The 23,450-nt window shown below is 38.0% G+C and overlaps 1 protein-coding gene across 2 annotated transcripts in view; it reads left to right on the forward strand.

The window, feature by feature from the left end:
* Positions 1 to 23,450, forward strand: part of ATP13A3 (ATPase 13A3) — a 52,704-nt gene that overhangs the window by 307 nt on the left and 28,947 nt on the right. For both annotated transcript variants that reach the window (XM_066326413.1, XM_066326414.1), the window contains exons 2-5: positions 18,787 to 18,880; positions 20,514 to 20,687; positions 21,244 to 21,414; positions 21,730 to 21,800. In XM_066326413.1, coding sequence (XP_066182510.1) covers positions 18,787 to 18,880; positions 20,514 to 20,687; positions 21,244 to 21,414; positions 21,730 to 21,800 — 510 coding nt within the window. The remainder of the gene's footprint in view (positions 1 to 18,786; positions 18,881 to 20,513; positions 20,688 to 21,243; positions 21,415 to 21,729; positions 21,801 to 23,450) is intronic.

The following is a 23,450-nucleotide window of genomic DNA, read 5'->3' on the forward strand; positions in this document are numbered from 1 at the left end:
CTGAGGAAATGTTTGTTTTGGTATTTGGCACGACACTGATGGCTATGTACTGCTGCTTTTTCTTGTTGACTAATTACAAGTACAGTTTCACGAAGTTTAAAGAAAATATGCTGTGTAAACTTTGAACTGTACAATTGACTTTGAAATTTATTGGTACTGATCTACCCCTGCTCACTTCTAAGGAGCATATCATTAGCATGACTTGCTGAACAAAAATGTCATCTGTTTTTGGTATAGTTACCTGTGGGAAAGAACACTGGCTTCTGGCTGCATCAAGTGTTCCAGTGTGAGCACCTAGGTCAGCTATGAAAAACTAATGTGCTCCAAGTCTGTCAGTTTTTAAAGTGCTTCAGAAAATGAGTAAGCCAGATCTTTTTGCTAACTTTGGTTTTAGCCAAGGCTGTCTGTGACACAAGGAGGTGTAAGCAGTGAAAGGGGTCTGAGCAGTCCTGCAGACTCCAGCAGAGCTGCTGGACAGCAGCTACTGCCTTCCCAAATACCTCCCAGGAGCAGTGGGGCTGTTCCAAGCTCTGCTTGGTATCTTCCTGTAGTGCTGTCTAGGCGTTGAGCTCATTTTGATCTCCCCCCTCTAGCTATTAGTTGTCTTCTAGGACCAGGCTTCTGTTCCTGTATTTCTTTTTCATTTCTTCCTAGTCTGCAAAGGACCTCATGGCATTGGTAGGCACTAATTCATCCTTAACCTGGAGAGAGAGGGGTGAAAGGTCCCATCTGCCTGCTCAGGAAGCTCACAGTGCCTGCAAGGGAGCGTGGGGGCTGCCTAGCAGGAAGGGAAGTTGCATCATGATGTCTGAGCGATTGAGAAACTTTATGATTCAATCCTGTTCTGCTACTGTGCTGTGTGATAGGCATGGTGCATCAGACTAGCTGTTTTGCTGTGTTCCTAATGAAGTATTTTAAAAAGAAAACAAATTTCTGTATTGACATGGAACCCTCAGTTTATTTTTTCTTATTTGCCTTGAGGAGGTACTATCCTACTGTTTCCTGTGTGAAGTATAAAACAGCCAACAATAAATTGGATTTCTGTGGGATGAAGACAAATTCCATTTATTCTGTGGAAGTAAAATATCTTTATATTGTTAAAACCAGGTCCACATGGAGTGTCCAGGTCATAGAGGAAATCAGTAGTAGAACTGGGAACTGGCATGGAAAGGTCAGGTTTTCAACAAGCATTTTGACCATTGCACCCTTGCTCCTTTTTCTGGAAACCTTCAGATAGTGTTTGCGTTATTTCTGTAAACAACAGCAATCTGCAGCAGGGGATGACTTTGACTTAGTTTGTCCGAGATCTGTTGCAGAAATTATTACTTCTGTTGTGATAAATGTCTCTCTTTAGTGCTGTGCTCAAGGATCTTTAACTGCAGACCAGGGAGCATGGTTGTAACACCTTCCTTGTTTAACATCTGTGTGGGAGACAGGCATCATAAAGTCAGCCCAGGACAGAACCTGATGGTAGTTGGCATGGAGAGAAGGTGTTTCATTGCTTCATTGCCTTGTGAAACAAGTCCTTTAGTTAAATCTTCTAAAAGTTTTGAGTTTTGGAAATTAGAAAAAAAGGGTTTCCTTAGATTTAATTTAGTTAGTGCCCAAACCTTATCAATGTAATGTGAAAATACGTGGTTCTGCCTTTTGTGTTCAGGCTCATCTTTTGAGTGTCTGCAAGAATTGCCTTGGAGAACAGAGCTTCTGTTTAAGTGCAGGTATTTTTGGGCAGGGATTACTGGTTTCCACAGTGTGGCATCTACTGTGGTCAAACCTGCTTTTGGTCTGGAGTCATGTTGTTTTGCAGATAAGTAGGTTTTGTGGACTTTCAATGGCAAAAAACCTCCCAACATTCTGACTAGTTCTTGAATCTGGTTATGATTGGCATGAGAAAGACCATTCAAGACAAATCCTAGTTCAAAAATACTAATTTCATAACAAAACATTGAAAAAATGTTTTAAATAACAGTAATGCTAAAATGTTTCCCTTTTGCTGTTACACAATGTGCTAAAAATAGTTTTCATTCATAAAAAACTGCTTCCTTTGTTAAATAATCTCCATAGCACTGAACAAAAGTTCATTTTGTAGTAAACTATAGCTGTATTATTGCTCCAAGTCTGACACCTTTATTCCTGATTGAAATAAGAATGTAAACTTTAGTTTTTGTAGCTGAAAAGCAGGATTAAATAAAAAAGGATGGGTGATTCACAGTTTCTGTTCAGGAGTTATGGATGTGATCTGCACAAAAAGCTGAAGTTCTGTGTCTTGCTGCTCCTTTTCTAAAATGTACAATTTCTGCACCGTCTTCAAGGGAGTGCTTTGCACGGATGGAGATTGGGAAGGGATTCTCCCTGGCCATGGGATCTTGCTGATTGCTCTGAAGTGGTGCAGTGTCAATCACATTCATCATCCTGTCAAACTTACCAGCATTAGCTGCATTTGCACTCACTCTGTATTTTCATTTTTTCATTGTGTGTTTTTCATTTGAAAGAATTTAGCCCCTTTTTTTTTAACTGTTCTGCTTTGTTAGAGTTGTGACTTTGCATTGTTCATCTTGAAACAGCTCTTTGGAAGAGGATATGGTAGTAGAACTGGTATCAAGTCCATTACTTTTTTTAGCTGGATTAAGATTTTTTTATGTGGTATTTAAGACTAAAAGATCATCCTTCAAAATCAAAATACCCAACTCTTTCTTTTCTGACCTTTAGCAAAGCTATATGGCAGTGATATTTTCAGTTTAGAGGACACTAGCAGTAACAAAAATGGCAGCTCCTTCAGATTTTATTCTAGCTAGAAGATGTCAAAATGAAAGGTGATAAATGGCAATGGCTGTGAAATCACAGCTGATTCTTTTAAAGGCTAGGAGAACAGTGTAATGAGAAGGCTTTTGAGAAACAATAGTAAGAGCAGCTTAACCGACATGGGATGCAAGACAAGAGTAGAGTGTGAAAGAGTAGAGTGTGAAATTGAGTCACATCATGTAAAAGGCTGGTAGGAGCAGATATCACAAAGGGTACAGTGCAAATGGAATGGCAGGTAGGAAGAGACATAAGTCAGCTACCTGTAAAAGTATGTTAGTAGTAATAGGAAGATTAGGAAATGCCTCACTTGATTTGGTGGGGAGCACGTGTCTACAGAAGGTGCAGAACATCTGAAGGGCTTTAGTGCCTATTTTTCTTGTTTCCTTTCACATGGTTTCATGCAGGTGCTTAATCTTATGAATGTTTGTGACAAGGTAGTATTTTACACTACAGTGCACTTCTACTAGATGTTTCTGTGTCAACTGGCCCTGATAAGTTTCACAGTACAATTCTCAAAACGGCTCAAAAATATTATCTAGAACTACTCAGAAGTACTAGAAGACTGGCAAAGGATGGTTACAAAGGAAAAGAGCCAAGGAAGATGAGTAACAGTCTGACAGTTCAATTTGTCTCAGTTTTTTGCAATCAGTTGAGATTAATAAACAAACATTCTATTTTCAAGTGCTTGGAAGATACAGGAAGTTGAACTGATTTGTCAGAAAAGTAATTGTGTCCGAAGTCTTGATACCTTTTTACGGCAGAGCAGAAGGCTCGTGGCTGTAGCAGAAGCAGTGGAGCTTTGGTCTCCTGAATTAATTGATTGATTTAAAAAGGTTTTCCTCATTTTGATGGTCTTATAAGTAAATGGAGGCATGATCTGGGGGTAGCTGATCCTATCTGGAGAACTTTAATTAACAATTCGGTGTTAAAATGAGAAGTTACCTCGAAGGATTCTGTCCTGGGTACAGTTGCGAAAATATTAGTCAGCTGGCTGATTAAATGTGCTTATTGAGTTCTCAGGGACTGTGTGTTGGAGGACATGATGAGAGTTCAAAATAACCTGAAAAATAGCATGACATTCAATAGGGACAAATGCAGAGTACTGCACTTAGGCAGGAATTGCCAGCTGTGGAAATGCAGGGTGAGGAGTAACTGGTTAGCTGCTAGAAAAAGGACCTGGGGGTGTACTGGATCACAAGTTGAACATGAGTCAGTGTCATGCTGTTTTGCAGAAAAGGCAAATATCTTACTGGGATGTTTAAACAGGAGTATTGTATGAGAGACATAAAGTTTAAATCCATTTGCTTTATTTGCTGTTGATGTACAGTCTGTGCAGACAGCATCTGTTTTGGGTGCCAAGATTCAAGAAGAATTTGGACCCCTTGGAAGGAGTTCAGAGTAGGGAAATGTGAGTGATCAGAGTTCGAGGAAACAGCTTCATAAATGTGGAAGAAAATCCAAGTTATTTTGGCAAGAGATGAGGAGTTTAGGGGGAATGTAAGTGATTTCAAGTATTTAAAAGATTTATAAGAAGGAAATGTTATTTTCGATGGCCATGATGGGCAGGTTGAAGTGGGATTAAGTTTCATCATGGAAAACACCAATTAAGTTTTTAACATTTCTCACAGTGAAAGTAGTGCTTTAAGAAGTCTTGTGGCCGTGAAGAGCAAGTTTGTGTGTTTGGAAAGAATGGTATATGGTTTATGTTGGAGAATAGACTAAACTCACGATTAACGTCCCTTTCATTTTATAAGATTCTATTTTCAGTTGATGTCAAGTTTGAGCCAGTGAGGGAGAAATACACAGGATCCTTTTTGTCAATTGCTTGGTTGTATCTTGTGAGTTTAGATCTTGTACAGGTTCGGATGGTTAGAACTGTGATGTTTGTATTGGTTTGGAAACATATGGTGCTCCAGATCACTTCTCTTGGATGCTGCCTCCTGCAAATGGAGCGGCTTTTCTTGTGCTGTCAGGATGTTCTACATGGTCAACCTGTTAGCAATGTCTGTGTGAATTAAACCTAGCAAAGCACTTACGAATTTCCATTCATTTTAGTAGTCTTAGTAGCTTTCAGATTACTGCTTTAGATTTAGGTGATAATCCCAAAATGTTTCTCATCCATCATTACAAAGGTCCACCTTCGGCTTTGAGCATCTCTTCGCAGTTCCCATGCTGTGGTATATTCACCACTACAGGGGGCCTGAGTGAGGATGAACCCATTGCAAAGTGGAAGGTCCAACTGCGAGTATAGCCATGCTATTTTATATATCATTGTTTTTATGCACTGTTATAATTGCTTTTGATGGGTCTGCAGATAGACTGCATGGCAAAACAAAGGATCCAGCTAATCCTTGTATTTCAGCAATTGGTTTGTAATGTAACTGGAATGTGTGAAAACACATCAATTAATCCTATGGATTTCACTGCCATATCACGTCTCCAAATCAGTGAAGAAAAGTACAGTTACCCTTATGAACTCTGCCCTTAAGATCTGCTATGGTGTTTCACATCAACAATAGCAAGGGCTTATTTTCTGGAGGCTACATTTAATGCAGCAGTAGATAGCGGAAGCTGAAAGGTCAGTGACAGGGATAATGATTGGCCTCCAATGGGAGATTGTACAGTTAAGTTGCATTACCTGCCTGACTTTACCTTTACCCTGTAATAATCTTTATTGAACTGTATAACTTTAGGGTACAGGTTCATTTCCTGAGAAGTCCTGTTACTGTTGGCTTGAGATTTTTTTCTCTGAGCAGAGGGATAATTTTTCTTACCTCTGTTTCTCAAACAGGGAATCTATTTTTATCTTAGGGTCATGGAGGATTCTTAACATATCTGCTGTTGTCACTAAGTTGTGAAGGCTTGAGCCAAAGCCCAGTGAATTCAAAGGGTTGTTCCACTGGCTTGAGCAGTCTTTGGCTGAGGGTGCTGCTGTCTGAAAGTGGTGCTTCTGTCACTACAGCAGTACTCCAGATCTGACAAGCCAGCAAAAAGTTCTTTTCAGACCAACTGGTAATTCAAACAGAAACATAAAAGGGCTGTATAATGTGCAGTCTTGCAAAGTGCATTCTTTAGATTAACCCTGTTTTCTGTTGGTCCGTTTGGTGAGAAAACCTTAAACAGTGCTTTCAGAGAGAGTCCTGACTCTCATCACTTTCCTGCATCATTCCATGCTTTATTGCTAGGCGCAGCCTACTGAGCCTTGATATTGGCAATATTGAAGAGTTGTGTTGTGGTGAGGAGTAATGGTGTGGAGTCCAGTTTGCACAGCCCAACTTTAAATGCCAACAGTGTATGGATGAAACACAGCTTTAGCTGTGTTACAGTTGTACTGCTGTGATGGCTTTCTGCTGCTTGGGTGAGATCAACCTGTGGTGAAGGGCATGTGTCTGGAGCAGAGGCAAATGTAATATGTCTGAATGAACTGAAGCACTTGGAAAACCATTGTTGTGCAGGCTAAGTTGGTTGAAAGTCTACTTGTGCTCCTAACTTGTTAATTTTCCTTAGTTCATCGACAAATTTTAAATTTTGTTAGCAATATAATTTACGTTTTTTTATGAAGTTGTCTTCTCCAGCAGAAATAACTTTAGTAATTAACAGGCAAAATGTAGGAACACACAAATTTCACCACATAAATTGCATGCCTTTTGTAGGGTGAGTGCACAAAGAAAAATAACTTATGGGTCTTGTCAGCCTGACAGAGTCTTTACTCAGTATTGTGCAAATGGAGTTGTCCTCATAGCACTCTTCCTTCTGCTACCCTTTCCATTATCCAGCAAAATCCCTTCCCCAGAGTGGGAAATGTTTTTTTCAGTAGGAGACTGTTGGCATAATTGCATTTTGAACATTTATTATGGAGAATTTTTATGCCTTAGGCTGCTATGCTTGGTAGTATTCGTTACCCCAGTTCTTAGCCTGTGGTCATTTCAGTAGTCATTGTCTGGTGTGTTAAATAGCGGCTGTCTACTGGAGATGCTGTTCTACGTAAAGCCCATTGCCAGAACAGGTCATGGAAGTCTTTGCTCTGGTTTCAAACCGCAAAGTGGTTTGAATTGGTGTAGTCTGTGCCTTGCATTTGGAACAAATATATGGTTTCCTGCTTGCTGTCATCCTGTGCTGGCATAAATGTCTGTGAAGAAATAGTGTCTTAAATGCCAGACTTGTCTGTAGCTGAAGTCTGATAACACTTGTATGTAACATAGACGGGTGTTGTAGCAGAACTCATGCAACCTTATAGTCAAGACAGTAGTGCTGGTTGATGAAGTGCTGCCAACAGAAGAATGTATTGGGTTGAGAATATTTTGGTTTACAGTCTCAGAAAATACTTTTTGTTAGCCTAGCTTAATGGAAGTAGTTCACCTTTTGTAAAGCTCACTTCTTTTGGAGACTAGCTTTTGGTAGTGCAGACATTGAGCTGTGCCCAGACAGTTGAATTTACTAAGTTTGTGGGGCAGTATTTTATGGTGAATCACCTGTGTGGTGTTTTGCTCTGTCCTCCCATCTTGCCTTTGCTGGATTCCTGAAGAGTGTGTTTTATATCTGTATGTCCCTCTGTCAGAGAATATCCTTGTTCTTTGGATACTAATTTCGATTTTAGCTAGGTTACCGTTTTTTAATTTTGAAAGTGTGGTAGTATATACAGCCATGAAAAAGAGCTTGGTACCTATAACATCAGCCTGAAAGATAGTAAAAACATAGTAACTGGTGGTTGATTCCTTTCCCAATGTTCCCACAGATAGAAGGTAATTTCAGAGCTTCAGTCTTTTTCAAAATGTGTTTTATTATTTTGCTTATATTCAGATTAAGTAGTTGTTTGGTAGTTTCCTTTTCCAAATGCTCTAGCCAAGGAGAAACTGAAATGCACGTTCATAAAGCTAATAGATTGAGGGTCAAAATAAGGGCAAAATGAATCCTTCTCCGTGAATTCAGGAGCTCTTTGCAGGACATTGGCAAGCTTAAAATGGGCCACAAAATAATTTTTAAAACCCCAAGAAAAATCCACTTAGTAATAAATAAAATGATAGGGTATTTGGCTCATGAAACTCTTTAACTACAAGTTCGTGGGACTGGAGATTATGCACTGGGGAGCATCATTATGTGACTCTGTGCTGTCTCCTTGACTGTAGGGGAAATGCACATTTGATCTGACCTTTCTGGCCATTGTTTTGTTGCTCTATTAGCCTTCAGCCCGACTTTCTGTTCTTCCGTGGCACTGGTATGAAGGGTATGGAGTTAAAGCTACTTGGACATTTAATGTAAGTGAAACTGTGGCAGTTTTCAGTGGTGCTTTAGGAAGCTGACCTCTGTTTTCACCTAACATTTATGAAAAAGCGAGAGTGAAGGGGGAAAGCTGGGTCGAGCATCTGGACCAGGGCTATCTGGGAAGAGGCTACTTCTGAGTATTTGGCTAGACATTGGTGATATTTCAGTTAGTGAGGTCAATGCTTGAGGAAAAAGCATTCACTTGATACACTTTGCGTGCTTGAAACATTTCAGTGTTGCTTTTAAGGAAACTCTCCTCCTCACAGCAGAGAAGATGGATACAGTTACACCTCTTAATACTGTGATAAAATTTTTTATAGGCTAGGAAAGAAAGTTCTCAAAAAGGTATTTCAAACAGAGATAAAAATGTTACTCGAGACAAGATATGTTAAGGCAGAATTTCTCCTTTAAAGTAAGCCTGCAGGATAAAAGTTAACTAAGAACAGACTTATAAACAAAAGCTATTACTTATGGAAGAAGCAAGACTCAAGATCTTTGCTGATGGTCATTAGGACTGAGAAGATTGCAGCAGTTGAAGAGATATCCCTTGTCAGATTTTTGCAGTCTGTTTCCATTATACAGGTGATGTCTCCCACTGCTGATGCTATGGAAGTAATTCCCAAGGGGCACAGAAGCACTGAACAGTGTCAATTAAGTGGAACTGTTTAAGGCAATGGTACGTGTTGTAGTAGGATGTGGGGAGTTAATTTAATTTCATGGATTGTAGAAGTCCTTCTCTGAAATACAACTGTTTACTAAATCTCTGAAGCTCTTCTGGGTTTATAGGACTGTTCTGAATGACTGGGACATAGTAGCTAGATGGATGTGGGCCAAGGTTTACATTACAGGCATGGAGGCATGAAGTTAAATGTTACAGTCCTGTATGTCTGTTCTCTTCTTGTCTTTGTCAAACTTCTTTTCATGGAAATGGAGTGCAGCTTTTCCTCCTTGATTTTTTTATCTTGCCTCATATGGTAGTTCTAAGTGTAAATTAATCATTTTCAGGAGCTAAGCTGTCAGATCCTATAAATTCCTGTGCGTACAAAAATTGTCCTGTACAGCAGTTCAATCTTGGAATGGAACTTGTTTGCAGATTTTTCTGTTATTTTTTTCAGTTATTGTAATTTGGGAGCAAAACAAATTGTCATGTGGTATCTTAAATTGAATTTAATTCTTTTATACAGTCTTTTAAAATTAATATTTAGTGTTGTTGTATGATATATGATATTTAGAGCTTTAACAGTTTCAGTCATGCACAGTATTTCTACTGATTGACAAGTTGTTTGCAGACAAGAGCTTTTTCCTTGAAATGTTTCTGAACTAATTTAAGTGAATATGCCACATACTTCAGACTTCGTGTCAGTTTATTATGACTATTATAAAAAAGTGTGCTTTCAGTAAACATTAGAAACGCCTGGTTTAATGCATTGATTTTTCTGACAGAATACATTTTTAGAAATTAGTGCAATTTGGTGCTATATCTGTTATTCTGGAATATACTCTTGTGTTGTATACTTCCAGTGGTTACACAGCTGAACATTTTGACTTCAGGAAACTGAAGAAATACTGCTGCTTTGTCTGAGAATGCTTGGCTGAAAGCAGTGAAAGGTACTAAGTCATAATCAGGATGGGAAAGGAAGATGTGAAAGCAAATTGCTTGCTTATGATGAGTGTGACTTCTGTAGTCATAGCTGTATGCCACTATATGTGCTTGTGAGGAAACAAAAATTCAAGGTCTAACTTTAGAGGAGAGTTCACCTCTTGTGGTTAGTCTCGTTGTGCTTGATGATCTTCTTGCAGACAAAGAGAAATTTGATTCAAATGTTCATATGTTAACTTCGAAAATATTTTCCAAGAATTTAAGAGGAAGAGGAAAAAAAGTCATTACCTCCTTTTATTGAGCATCCATACTACAAAAGCAAATATATCCCAGGAAGCAGATACTCTACATTGCACAATAAGGCGGCAGCCACACAGGAAAGGTTGGGCTCTTGGCACAGCCCCTAAGGGGAAATGCTTCCTTGAAAGGACCCATTGTTGCTGGGTCTGGGTCTTCAGACTCCCAGTTCTCCACTGGAATGACTGCGGGTCTCTTGGTGCTGGGATGGGGCATCTTTGCCATGCCCATTATCTAACCATAATAGTCTTGGTTATTTAATCACATAGAAGGGCTGAGTAAAGTTCACGCCTCATGTGAGAAAGGAACGTTTCTCTGGAAACAGCCTCAGTGCTCAGCTATTGAGAGCTCACACTGGGTGTAATGGCGCCATGCCTTGCCCAAGGTATTTGGAACAGTTTAACTTTCTCTTCTAAGAACAAACAAAACATAGTCTGTGAATTCTAACCCAAGTGTCTGGTATACTCTTCCAAGAGACAAAAGAACTAATAAGCATCCAAAATAAATGTATGCTTCGTTGGATTCCCTGACTATGGGGCACGTCTTCTTTCCCTCACTGCAGTTAGGTAAGAGATCCAAAAATCTGAAAGGAAATGGGTAAACACTGTTTCTGTGGGCCTGAGAGTGGGAACAAGCTTTGGGTGATTGTGTTTTTTGGTGCTTGGTTTTTCAGTTTAAAATTTTCATTGATGTGAATAGCTGCTGCTTGAAGTAAGAGAAATGAGATGCTGGGAAGATTAGGTGGTAAAAGGCTTGACTAATTGTCCTTGAAATGACCAACAGCTTTCGTAAGTCCTCTTCCAGCATATCTTCAACTTCTTCATTGTTGCTGTATTAATAACAAATTTCTAAGTGGTCTGAAAATAATGATCTGAAGACTGATTAGAAAGTAAGTTTTGAGTATAGTATTGGCTATAGTACTTTGTTATCATGATGAATTGACATACTGAGTTTATTGTTAGATGTAGAATTATCTTTCCTTAATGTAGCCTGTACTCCACTATAAACATTGCAACTACTATTACGGCCTGCAAAAAGTATACTTTACAAAGAATACACTCTACAAATGTAAATACAGTTTTGGTTCGGTGATTGTTGGATACAATGGTCTTCCTTAAGCCTAAACACAGAAACAAAAGCTTGTATTATAACAGAAAGCCTAAGATGGGAAGTGATAAAATAGGTATTGAGTGGAGGGCTTTGTTAAAATTTAGCTCGTGTACTTGTAAAATTTCCATGTATTCATTAAACTATTATGTCATTCTTATTGTTAGAGCTTGGTTAGTTGACTAAAGTGTTAAGCTTTGTTTGTAGTACAAATTATAACCTTAACTCCTTTCAAAATGCAGTTGAAGATTTTTGATCTTCCATAGTTATTTCAATTTGTATGTCTTACCCAAGCATCTGCTCTACGTTATGTGGATAACTTACTATTTAAAGGGTTCAGCTGCAAGTTACTGGAGAGCTGTAAACTGCATCAGATTCCATTTTTGTTACGTGCATTTCTTAGGGTGAGACTGCCTTAAGTAGAGCATCTCTTGTGTTTGTAAACCACATGCTTTTAAAAATACAGATATGCTCTAATAATACTGAAAGTTTTACAAGTCCATTACACGTGTAAGCTCATGGTAACGCATATTGAAGTAAAAGTCATAACCCTTTGGTTTTTAGGGTCACAAAAGTGTGATAGCCCCAGGCCTTTGTCTGAGTCATGTATCACCTGTGAAGGAATCTGTTTGAGTTTCAGGGTGGTCTTTGAATGACATGGGTTTTATGTTTTGGGGGCAGGCAAAGAGGCTCTCATGATATCTGGCTTGCCAGGTGATGTGAAACATCTCTGGCATTGTACTGCAGCTTAGATGTATGGATTCTTTCCAGTCCAGGATGCAGCAAAATCCATCTGGCACACACCATGGCTGTGGTCCTGGGTACCTGCAACAGTGAAGCCGAGTCAGAGAAGCAAAAATGTAGAGTGCAGGCATACCTGTGTACAGGAGCTCCTTGGAGACTGAGAATCCAAAAAGAAAAACTTAGAAGCTCTTTAAGGAGGTACAGAGACTAATGATAAATCTTGATTATAGACTGTTTGGCGACTAGATGTCATAAGGTGCATTTTAGCAGGACTTCCTTATAGCCCTTTAAATAGATTTCAAGATTTTTAATTGCAAGTGTATTAAAATGATCCATTTTCATTCTCAGTGGCTGTAGATTTTGCCCATCTGTTTCAAAAGCTGCTAGTGGAGACATTTTAGGAAACAATACTTTATTTTTATAGATGCTAAAGTAAGATGTCTTAGGTAAAAGAGAAAGACTGGAAAGTACATACAGGACTTTTGTCCAAGCCGCTGTGGGCAGAAATTTTGATTCCTTGCAAGCTGGAAATGTTGTGTCCAAATTTGCTTTTTTGGTAATTGATTTTGAACATGCGCAGCATATTATGAAATATGTTTTGAGAAGAATGTCCCTGTAAGTATTTTATAATTTTTTTTCCTGATGCTTACATTTTCTTAGTCTTCTTAGCCTTGTGTCAAGGACAGTATTTATTTCCTTGTGTCAAGGAAAATGAGCTGCTGTCCTTTACTGCTAATCAGCTATCAGCTGGTCAGCTGTCACTCAGGCTGAGTTTTCATCTTTCCTAAGAAGTTGGATGTATTTTCAGATGGAATATTTTCTTAGACGATACATTCATTCCTCTTCCTGTAATGGCTCTTGCAGTTTGAGTATTTAATAAGTTTTAATTTCATTACTGCCAGTATGGCAGAGATTGAGCATTAGCTGGTGTTTTGTTTATGTGTAGTAATTATTTTACCCCTATTTTAGGCCCATTGCATGAATCCAAAAAACTTTTGCTATAATGTTTGGAAAAAATGGACTGTTTGGTAACTGATTTCAGTATGTGGGAGTCTCATGGTGCTGTAACAAGAATAAGCCCTAGTGGTTAACATGGCCTTTGTAAGGTCTGTTCCCTTGTAGGACTGGTTTCTTCTTGGGGTAAAATGTTGAAAATATTGCTCTGAAGTGCAGAAATTTTGAATTTCTGAGTGACTAAGTAGTGTTTGGCTTTCGAGTTGCAAAAATCCCCCATTTTTTTCTTGTGTTTTGGCAGTTAGTCGGAATGCAGTTGAAGACTACTTTCAAGGTGTTTTTTATTTGGAAATATGAAAGGCTTTTCATGACATTGAGCTATTTAGAAACTTAATTTTTAACAAAAGAGGTGTAAGGTGGCTCTTAGGGGAGGATGTACTTGTTGTAAATAAGTTCTAGTTTAGTCCTTTAGTAGCCTGTTTGGACCCAGGAGAGCCAGGCAAGTCACTTGCTAGGAAAATAGCTCAGATGTCAGGAATAGGAATCATGTTTGATTGTTTTCTAGACAGGTCAGTCAGGGTTTTTTGTTCTTAATTTTCTTCCTGTATTAGTTTACTTTGTTTGATTTATTTATTGAGAGTAATTACATAGGGTGCTGAGGAAGATTTACTTCTATCAATCTTTGCACAGAGGTGATTTTGAAGTTTGGCCTCTCTTGTTTATCTCTGGCTTTTTCTGTCTTGCTACATCTCTTGGTTTGCTTTTTGTGTTCTTACCAAAGCAGAGCTGTTTGAGCCTTGTCTTGTACAGAAAAGTACCTTGTTTCTGTGATGTTCAGATAGTGACCAAGTTCACTTTCTTAGCTTTGTAGCACTCAGTCTATAAAGGTCGTCTGATCTTGTGTGTGTGGTTGCTTCATTATGCTCTGTGATAAACTGCAAAATGCTGAGAATGAGAAATGTGTGCATTTCTGACCTGCTGCCTTCAGCTCCTCAAAATGAATGTTGTTGTCTTCACTCAGGACCGCTGTAAATACAAGGAAGGGTTTGGTCAGAAGCATAGATGCTTTTAGCTGGGCAGATAGTATCAGGGCTTGTGCATAGCCCTGCAACTGTCTGCAGGCTCCTGGGGAGGCATTTGTTGTTTGAATAGAAGGAGCTGGACCGGGCTGCTGATGCCTGGAAGCGCAGCGGCCACAGTCTTGCAATTGTTCAGCCACACTGGAGGGAAGAGGGAAAAAAAAAAAAAGCATTCCAAGCAGTGCCAAATTTTCTTTGATATGTTAATCTTTTGATAACAGTTTGAAAAGCCCTTGGAGACTTTTTTTAGATTTTAGACAAAATAGTTCATTTGTCAGGACTTCCCTTGTAGATAGGGTCTCCCGTTATTAAGAACTGCCTCGCTAACTCATGGTAACAAAAGCAAGTGCAGAGGACAGCTGCTGGACTGCTTGTTGGTAAGAGAAACTATTAGTTATCACAGGACCTTTTACAAAGATCTGAAAAGAATAAAGTAAGTAGTGTTTAAGATACAAATGTAGAAGTTTACTCACATATTTTAAGCAGACAGATGATAAGAGAATATGCAAATGTTATAACTCAATGGTTTTTTTGTTTATCCATACATGGATTTTATTAAAGACTTCAACTTCAAAAATTACATTTTAATCTGAGAAACCTGGGGTTTAAATTACCCAGTGATTGCAGGAGATATCAAAAGTTTGTTCTTTTGGAGCTGTAATTTGTCCAGACTTCAAAAATTTTCTCTGGAAGCTATGAAACTTCCACTTATATTGAAAAACTGGAAGAAAAAATGGATGGCAGCAATGTGTGTATTATTTCGTTTTTAAGGATTGTGGAATTGGGACGAATGTTGAAGCCAACAGAGGGAAGATTGTCTTTGCTTCCCACCCCAAAAATCAAATTCTAAGGGTAAAATTTGCACTGAAGTAGTTTACTAATTTTGCCAGCTGTTAGAAAATCGACTTGAGGTAAGCCAATAGTCCTTCGAAAGTGTGGCTTGCAGAACTCTTCAAGTGTACTGATGGAGACTTGCCCTGGTGCTTTTAGAACAATTCCCTTAATAAATACACCATGACTTTACTTGCACCTTTTAAGCTGTTGCTACAAATGCTTACTTACAGATACTTTGGTACATTTGCTTGGTATCCTGATTGTTTAGTCAGGATTGATGAACAAATACGGAGTGCTGTAGTAATTGAGAAAAAGTGCAGCATTTTCTTCATTGTGAGGGATGCATATAGTTTTAAGCTCTGTACACTGCTGTAATGTTTTCAGTGATGCAATTTGTGATTTATTTTAGCTCCAACATAGTATCAGCTTCAGTCTGAAGCTGCAGGTGCTGTCCTGCTTGCAGCTGCACACTCATCAGGACAGTAACAAATTAGAAATGCTGTTCAACTTAATTTTGATATACTGTGTTTTGCAAAGTTGCAGATTTACTTTTTAAGCTTGTGACTCAAATGTATGCTCTTAAAAGTACTTACAGTTCAGACACTGTTCAGCTGATCTCTAGACCATTTGTTAAATTTATACCTACATTGTTACAAAATATTGCAAATGTTTTCTTTTACAGACCTTTTTGATATTTCCTACTGCTCTGACTCTAGAATATGCTTAGCTATACAATAGCAACTCAGTAAGTAAAAATTATGAGTAGAGTGATAGTAACTTCCACCATTTCCATTGGTTATAAGTCTTCTTTATTTAAAAAGTTGCTATTTTCAATTTGTTTAAAGGGGGAGAGGATTTCTCTGGCTAGTCACGTCAGGGCCAGAGGGAGGCTGAGTGGCAACCTATAATGTGCATCAGAGGCACATTATATTTGTATATTCCCATGTTCATAATGTTTATTGCAAGTGGATTTCCACCTCAATTCAGTTTGAGTACTAGTAAAATGTCATACTCTCTCATGGTCTGAGAAGTTCAAGGTTTATATTTCAATCTTTAATTAAAGGTTTAAAGTAGTGAAATATTTAATTCCCTATCAAATTACAGAAGGAAGGAAATAAAACTCAAATGCAGATTGCCAAAGTTTCTTGTGAATTGGTAAGGTTTTCTAGTCTGACCAGCAGCCTGAAGTCACCAAAGCAAGCAGCCCTGGGGAGTGCAGGTGGTATTGTTCAACCCTAGCTTTCAACAGGGCACTGGGAGACAAACCAAAGAACTCACCCCTTTGAACTCTTGATGACATGCTTAGGGATGGTATGCCAGAAGGGATATGATAGGGGGAAGAGTGCAGTTCTTTGTTGTAGAATAGGAATAATTTCCATGACCCAACAACAAAGAAGATATCTCTATAATGCTTTTTAAATTTAGAGATTTGAATTGGAGTTTAATATGGAAAATTACCAGCAGTATGTGCCATGTTGAGAATGTGTGTTAGTTGAAGGTTGTTCAGTAAATGAGTCTGTATAAAATAATGCAGATGGAGCTAATGATGTGAGTCAGAAATAGCCTCCTAATTCTCCTCATGTATTCCCTGTCTGAGTCTACCCAGCTGTTCAAAGAGCTTACTGAATCACAGGAATTGTTGCTGGTGCTGAGATTTCCTTTCATCCTTCTTCAGACCCACAACCTGATGTTCCTTCCCAGCAGTGGAACAACCCTAAATGAAGGCAATTGCACTTCTCTCATACTGCCATGATGTCCCATAAGGTCCCTTTGCTGACGTATTGGCCACATGGAAATCTCAATTGAGATCCACTGATCTGGAAGCTGTTTGCATTTATTTTTCTGCTTGTGCTTTCCTGTATCAAGTTCCTGCTTGGTATATCCATCAAGGTTGGAGAGTTGCCTGCAGGCACCCTTTTTGATGTTACTGTACATTATAGTAGGAAAGTGTGTGTTTGTCTAAGAGCAGACTAGTTCAACTATGATTAACCTAATAATTCTTTCCTGGAGCTGTGAATTCTATTAGAAGTATAATTCTGTAAACAGACAGAACTTTTTCTGGCTGCATGACTTCTTGATTGAAAATGTGATTTGTATGATGTACATAAAGTTTTTGATGTGATTAATTCCAAGATTGTCCTCAGGAGCTTTCTTAGCAGTCCTGTGTAGATTTGGGACAGATTTTAACTGGTTTTATGTATTATCTATGTCTTTCCCAGGGCAGAAAGCTCCTTAGTTAAGAAAAGTGGCAATTTAAACATAAGTGTGGTTTAGAACTTTAATGACTTATATGGCTTAATTTCCAAATAAACCTGTAGTAAAATTATAGTATAGCAATAGAAAATTTTTAGCTTAACAAAGCAAGGGAAGTGTGAACTGATGTTCCAATCAAAGGAGGTAGCTGTTGCCAAGTTAGATTCCTTGCATTCAGAACAAAATGCCAACTGTATCAAACACTCAATTTATGAAGTACTGAGCTGCTTCTCACCTGGGACTCAGCTCTGTGCTGTGCTGCAGTTCTCTCCTTTGAATGTTTCTTCTACTTGGACCTTATTCAGCAGTGGGAATAGATTTCTCAGGAGATCAATCCAGTTTTTGGGTACCAAAAGAAACCTTTCTTGTCAGGTTCCTACTTCATTTATTGGGTTAACTGGGGAGGAGATGTAGATTGCAGAAAACACATGCAGATGCGATGCTGTGGATAAGCTGCAGGAGATGGGAGGAGGGGCCCCTTGAAGCTGGCATTGCTCGTGAATGTAAGTGCATGGATCCAGGAGCTGCCTTTGAGAGGATCTGACTTGGAGTCTGGTGATTCGGTTTGTGAAAATGTTGGGGAGCTCATGATAGAGAAGTTGATAGTGATTCTACTTATTGTGCTACCTAATACTAGTAACAGCCTAAAAAAGGACAATTAGAGTAGCTGCTTGTGCTGGGACTTAATACTTGAGGTGGGACTTAATACTTGAGGACTGGTTATAAGCTGTGGTAGTAGCTGTCTTCCGAGAGATTTATGAATGTGCAGTAAATAAAATGGAAGTTTATATCATGTCAGTGCAGAGAATCATAGTTAATCTATGTCTTGGCAAATGAGCACTGGCTATTCAGTGATTTTAATTGTGGTAATTGTTTGTTCCTGTGCATTAATTATAAATTATATACAGTTAAGATGTACAGGGGTGCCCAAATGAAGGTTAGATGCAGTTTTAATTTCAAAAATTTGGCTTTTTGACATGGTACTTTTGATTTTACTTGTTTATGTGGTGAGGAAAATTCTTATCAGCTTCACAGTATGTTGTAGCCTTTGTAGTTCTCCCCTTTTGGAGTAGGGATCTGTGTGCACTACATTCATCTCGTAGACAGTGCCATATTTTTTCCATGCCTTTTTTTATTCATAAAAATTGTGATCCTAGTCTGTCCTCAAAGCACTTCTCAAGATTAGAAACTGTGAGAGATTTTGATGCAACCTGAATCGTAGAGGAATTGGGAAGAAGGGTCTGACCAAAGGGACTGACCAAAAAGCAGGTCTTGATTTAGAAATAATAAACCGAGGACTAAATGTTTTTAAGGATGTATTTATTCTTCAGCTCAGATGAGAAGTGTAGATCTCAGGGGTACTGTGCCTTTCCTCTTGAAGGGTAGCCTGACTTCTGAAAGCATCTGATTGGAGCTATTGATACAAATGTGTAATATTGACCTACTTTTAAGCTTTTTTTTTTTTTTTTCCCCAGGAATAATTTACATTTCCATCATAAAGCTTGTAGAATGTACCAAAAACTGCTTGCCACATGTAGAATGTAGCCAAGTTAGATTGGTACAAGCTTCTAAGCATTGTTCTATGCATTGTGTTTTCTTTTATCCCTCTTCTAAAGCCTGATGTTTCTGCAGTATTTCACTTGTATTCATCTGGTGTTCAATCATAAAGCTTTATAGATCTCTCTTGATAGTTACTTCTAGAAACTAGTAACAGTGTAAATTGAAGATAAATACTAATATTTTGTCAGTGTTGTGTTTTATGTATGCACTTACTGAAAGTAACTTGAAATGACCTAAAACTTAGGTGTAAAATCAGTAATGTTGCTTCAGTTTTCAATTCTTGTCTTGTTGAAGGTCTTCCATATCTCAAGTTGAGAAGTTCCATATCATACTAAACATGGAGAAAGAAGAAAAGAAATATGTCAATAAAGCAGAGGAAGATGAGATGGTAATGAATTCTGTTAATCTGTTTTTATACAACGGAAGAAAACACATTTTCAGGTTTTTCGGTTTAAAGGGAGCATATTACATTGGGAAGTGGATTGTCTCAGTTTAAATCAATTTTATAAGATTATCCGTGGCAATATTTTTTGGTATTAAGAAATTAGTCTTGGAATAGGAAGGCTTTTGTTAAGGTCAGTCCAGTAGATAACACATTTTGGTCCTTAACATTTCTACTTTTACACATGAAAATAGAAACAAATTGAGTTGCATTTTGGTTTTTTTTTATTATTACTGTTATTTTTTTGTTCTTTGGTTAATTTGGGTTACTTCCCTCCAAATCCTGGAGATTTTTTGTTGTATTTTAAAACAGGTTAATGCTTCATAATGTAATTCAAACCAGTAAGCTTTGACAGGAAAGTGCTAGCAGCTAATTTTTCAATTTCTAGCCCACTTGGGGTTCATAGGGTTCGTTCCATTTGGTCTATATAGATAGATTTTTGTTTCAAAAACTGATAGATTTCTGTGAAATGAAGTTCTTGTTCTGTCCTAGTGCACACTGCTAGGAAAAGTAGTTCTTCACTAGACAGCTCCAATATGGAAAGTAAGCAAATGTATCTTAGAACAACAGATGCTTATGGCCTGCTCACTAAAATTAATTTTTTTTTTGAAAATAATTTTATTTTGTTCTAAAAAGAAGCATTAACTTCTCTCACTGTCCTTCACTCTCCTATTTTATTGCTTAAAAAAAAAATCCGAGAAGTTCATGTCAATATGAACAATGGGTGGGACTCAATGGGAAACTTCATTGCCCTTTTACTGCAGGAAATATAATCTAATGATGTAATGTGAAACTCAGGAATGTAACACAGTGTCCAGTAATTCACTAAATTATTTTCTGTTCCTGGCTGTCATCAAGTTAAGTTGGTGCTTTCTCACTGAAAGTTTTTAAAACTCTCACTGGAGTTTTTTTCATGGGAGAAGGATTTTTCTAACTAGTGCGAGTTACAGAACCTTTGAGTGTGGCTTGGAGTTTGGAAAGTAGCATTTCTTGTTAAATGGCAGCCAAAATAAGCAATTCTCTACTAAATTCTCTAGAATTCTCTACTAAAAAGTGATGTTTGATATATTTAGGGCCTTTTAAAGAATGTATAAAATTCAGCCTGCAGTAGTAATTCATAACTGTGAATCCTAACTAATCAAATGCAATGTTATACAATCAGCATTTGATAAAACCACATGCTTTTGCTCTTAAATGTTCAGCTGACTTGTGATATGTCATAGTCAAAAATGTTGTTATTCTCTGAGAGTTAAGGCAGGTTGTGTTGCAACCTCAGTCCTTAGGGACCAGTGCAGAGAGGAGACAGTCTTGCAATGAGATATTTTACGCAGTGTGGATGATCTGTCTCTGTCAGGCTTTTGTTGATATTTATATTTCGGATTAAGCAAAACAATGTTCCTTTTTGTTTCCATCATGTATTAAGTGTTTCAAATCTTTCCTTCCTCTAGAAAAGGAAAAAGAGGAAATGGCTTTGCAATTTCGTTTGCTTTAAATACTGCACATTATGAAAAATTAATGTCAGCATCCTGAGCCTCGGTAATTAAGAAACTCATCATTACTTTTCTCTGCTTCCATGCAGGAGATCTATGGCTATGATCTGTGTCGCTGGAAGTTGGTGCTAGTTACTGTAGGGGTGATCTGTTCTGGTGGTTTTCTTCTCCTCCTCCTCTACTGGATGCCCCAGTGGCGTGTGAAAGCAACGTGCAAAAGGACGACACTTAAAGACTGTGAGGTGGTTCTACTGAGAACAACTGTAAGTGTGCAGGGGGATGTGCTTCTCCCCATCTGCAGTTCCTTCTGCTTGCTAGAACGCACTACTCCTTGCCTTGCAGTGTAGACATGACTGTGTTACAGCAGTGCAGAACGGTGCTCCTGGGGGCTGTGTCGCTTCACTGCCTCTGTGGGAGGACTGACAGCTGTTTGCAGTGAGCATAGTGCATAGTCTGTCTTTCGGTTTTAGGGATCAAATACATGATTGCTGCAGGTTCAAATAGGATACATGAAATCATGTTCATCAACAGCTACAGAACAAATACTTTGTTCATATAAGCTGAAACATGGTTTCCCCTCCCTTGTTCAGCAAAGATACATTTTTTGAAGTAAGCTGTAACTGCTGACCTAAGTGCAAAAATATGCTTTTGGAATTGTGGAAAGTTATTCTTGAGGTAGCTGGTACTAACTTTGGAGGTATGTTCTATAATTCTGTACAAGCTCTGCTAATCTATGATCTGTGGTTTTGCTACAACTGTTGTAGTAAAATACTGTTTAAATGCTCTTTCAGCAAACTCATTTTCCCCCCTCTTTTTAAGGATGAATTCAAGATATGGTTTTGTGCAAAGGTTCGCATTATGCCTTCCTTGGGAGCCAATCCTTTACAGAATCCTCAGCCTATCGTGCACAAGGTTTCAAATGGCCATGCTGTTCATTTCTCTGAATCTGCTGCAGAAGAGAATAAAAATGATTTGAAAAAATATTTGCCTGTAAGTAATCTTGCAATACTATGCTGGCTAATTTTCAAATAGCTCAAGTGCTATTGGGAATAAACACACACAGCACAGCACACGTGAGCTACTGCTTTTGTTTGAAAGGCTAACTAACTCATCTTCTCAATAACCTATAACTGGAAATTGTGGAAAGCTTGAAAGATTATGTTGAAAGAAAAGTATTCATTTTTCAGTGAAGCTTTTCTAAATTCACTTTCTGTCATCTCTCAGAATAAAGTCAGTCATAAAGTCAGTCAGAAAAGAGGTGTTAAGCTGTACCAGTTTAACGTCTATGTTTTGTTGCCCTTACAGATTCGTTATTTCACGCATCACAGTGTGAAGTATTTTTGGAATGATTCAGTTCAAAGTTTCGATGTTGTACGGTAAGATAACTTTTTCCTTATGTGTTGTGCTTCAAACTGCATTTCTAAAAAGATAAAATAGCATGCCTAAGAACATGCTGAAAATTGGTGATATTTTCTGACCAGCTGTTTTAGCTTGTTGAGTCTTTGTTTAAACCATAGTGAGGGCAGGGAGATTTTAATTCAGTGAGAATTTGGAAGGAAATTCTCAAAAACTTTGGAAGGAACACTCAAAAACTTTGCTTATGATGGAATAAATTATGTTTTTTGTGTTGCTTAGCTAGCCCCAAAAGGAGTATCTAGGAAGAAGAGGAATTCACCAAATACCTTTTTTGCTTATCTTTGTGTAGGCCTATTTCTATGCTTTAGTGCAGCTGAGCTGGATCTGATCCATCTTTTGTTACTCTTCAGTAACAGAAACAGGTCTATTGCACTGATAAAAAATGTCTTTTAGTGGGCAGCACTAGCTTGTGATGCATTGTGTTTTCTTTTATCCAGCAGCACTGTTGCATGATGTTAGCGTTGAAGAAGAAAATTTTTCTTTCTGTGATAAGGCCTTCTCATAGTGCCACGAGTTAAACGAGCACAGGCTTCCCCATTTTTGGCATCTGTCCATTAAAATAATAAGTTCAGATCAGAAATATAATCTCTTTTAAACTTAAATCGGTGTTCATTGCATTGAACCATCATGTGGAGATTTTTTTTTTCCAAAAAAGTGTATCCAAGTAATATGTAAGTTATCAACAATTTTAAGAAATGATTATAACACAAGCAGTTACAAAACTGAGCAGTCATCATCTGGGGGTGTGGAAATGTATCAGTTCAGGAGTAAGTAGTTAAAAGCTTTGTATGCTTTTTTGTGTTAAGCCTCCCGTGAATTACGGTTGTGCAGGTAGTGACACTCATCAGTTTGCATTGCTGGCTCCTGTTTTCATGCCTGTAGTGCTCCTAATTTAAATTGTTCAAAGGGAATAGATGAGATTAAGAAACTATACTTGTATGTTAAGAAGAGGTATTGGAAAAAAAATCATATTGACTCCATGTATTTAGAAAAAAATGTTGCTCCTTAGAATTAAAGCAGTGACTTGAAACTTGGCATTTGTGGCTATTTGACTGTGCCTTTTGATGTTCTTGTGATAACTCAGCCAATTTATAAGCCCTGGAAAAATCTCAGATATGCCTGTGAAGTTATGTGGGCATTTATTCAATCACATTCTTGCTGATAAGCCAAACTTTCATTTGTTTGATGTATTAGCCATGACTGAGCCTGGCCACTTGTTTAGTCAGGTACAGTAGCTGAACTGGACAGGATTATTTAGCTATTGAATAGTAAAGAGGAGAAGGAACTGGACCTGAGACATATTGGATACTGTTAGAGTACTTAGTCACTTTTCCACAAGGTCAGATAAAAATGCTAGTTTGTTATAACTTTTCTCTAAAGTATATGGTCATGTAGTGAAGTACTAGATAGGATGTGCAAAATAATATCTGAGCTTGGGAATGATAAGTATTCTGAAAAGAAGTCTTGAAAAATTTGTCCTTCTCCAAGATACATTTTCTTATTCTGCTCTTCAGTTTATATATACAAACCAGAAATTGATATTACCTAATGATGTGGTAGAGAATCAAGTTAATATTTATAAAGAGACAGTCTATGAGACAGAGGCCCTT

The sequence above is a fragment of the Sylvia atricapilla genome, chromosome 10 (assembly GCF_009819655.1).
Source record: "Sylvia atricapilla isolate bSylAtr1 chromosome 10, bSylAtr1.pri, whole genome shotgun sequence".
NCBI classification, from domain to species: domain Eukaryota; kingdom Metazoa; phylum Chordata; class Aves; order Passeriformes; family Sylviidae; genus Sylvia; species Sylvia atricapilla.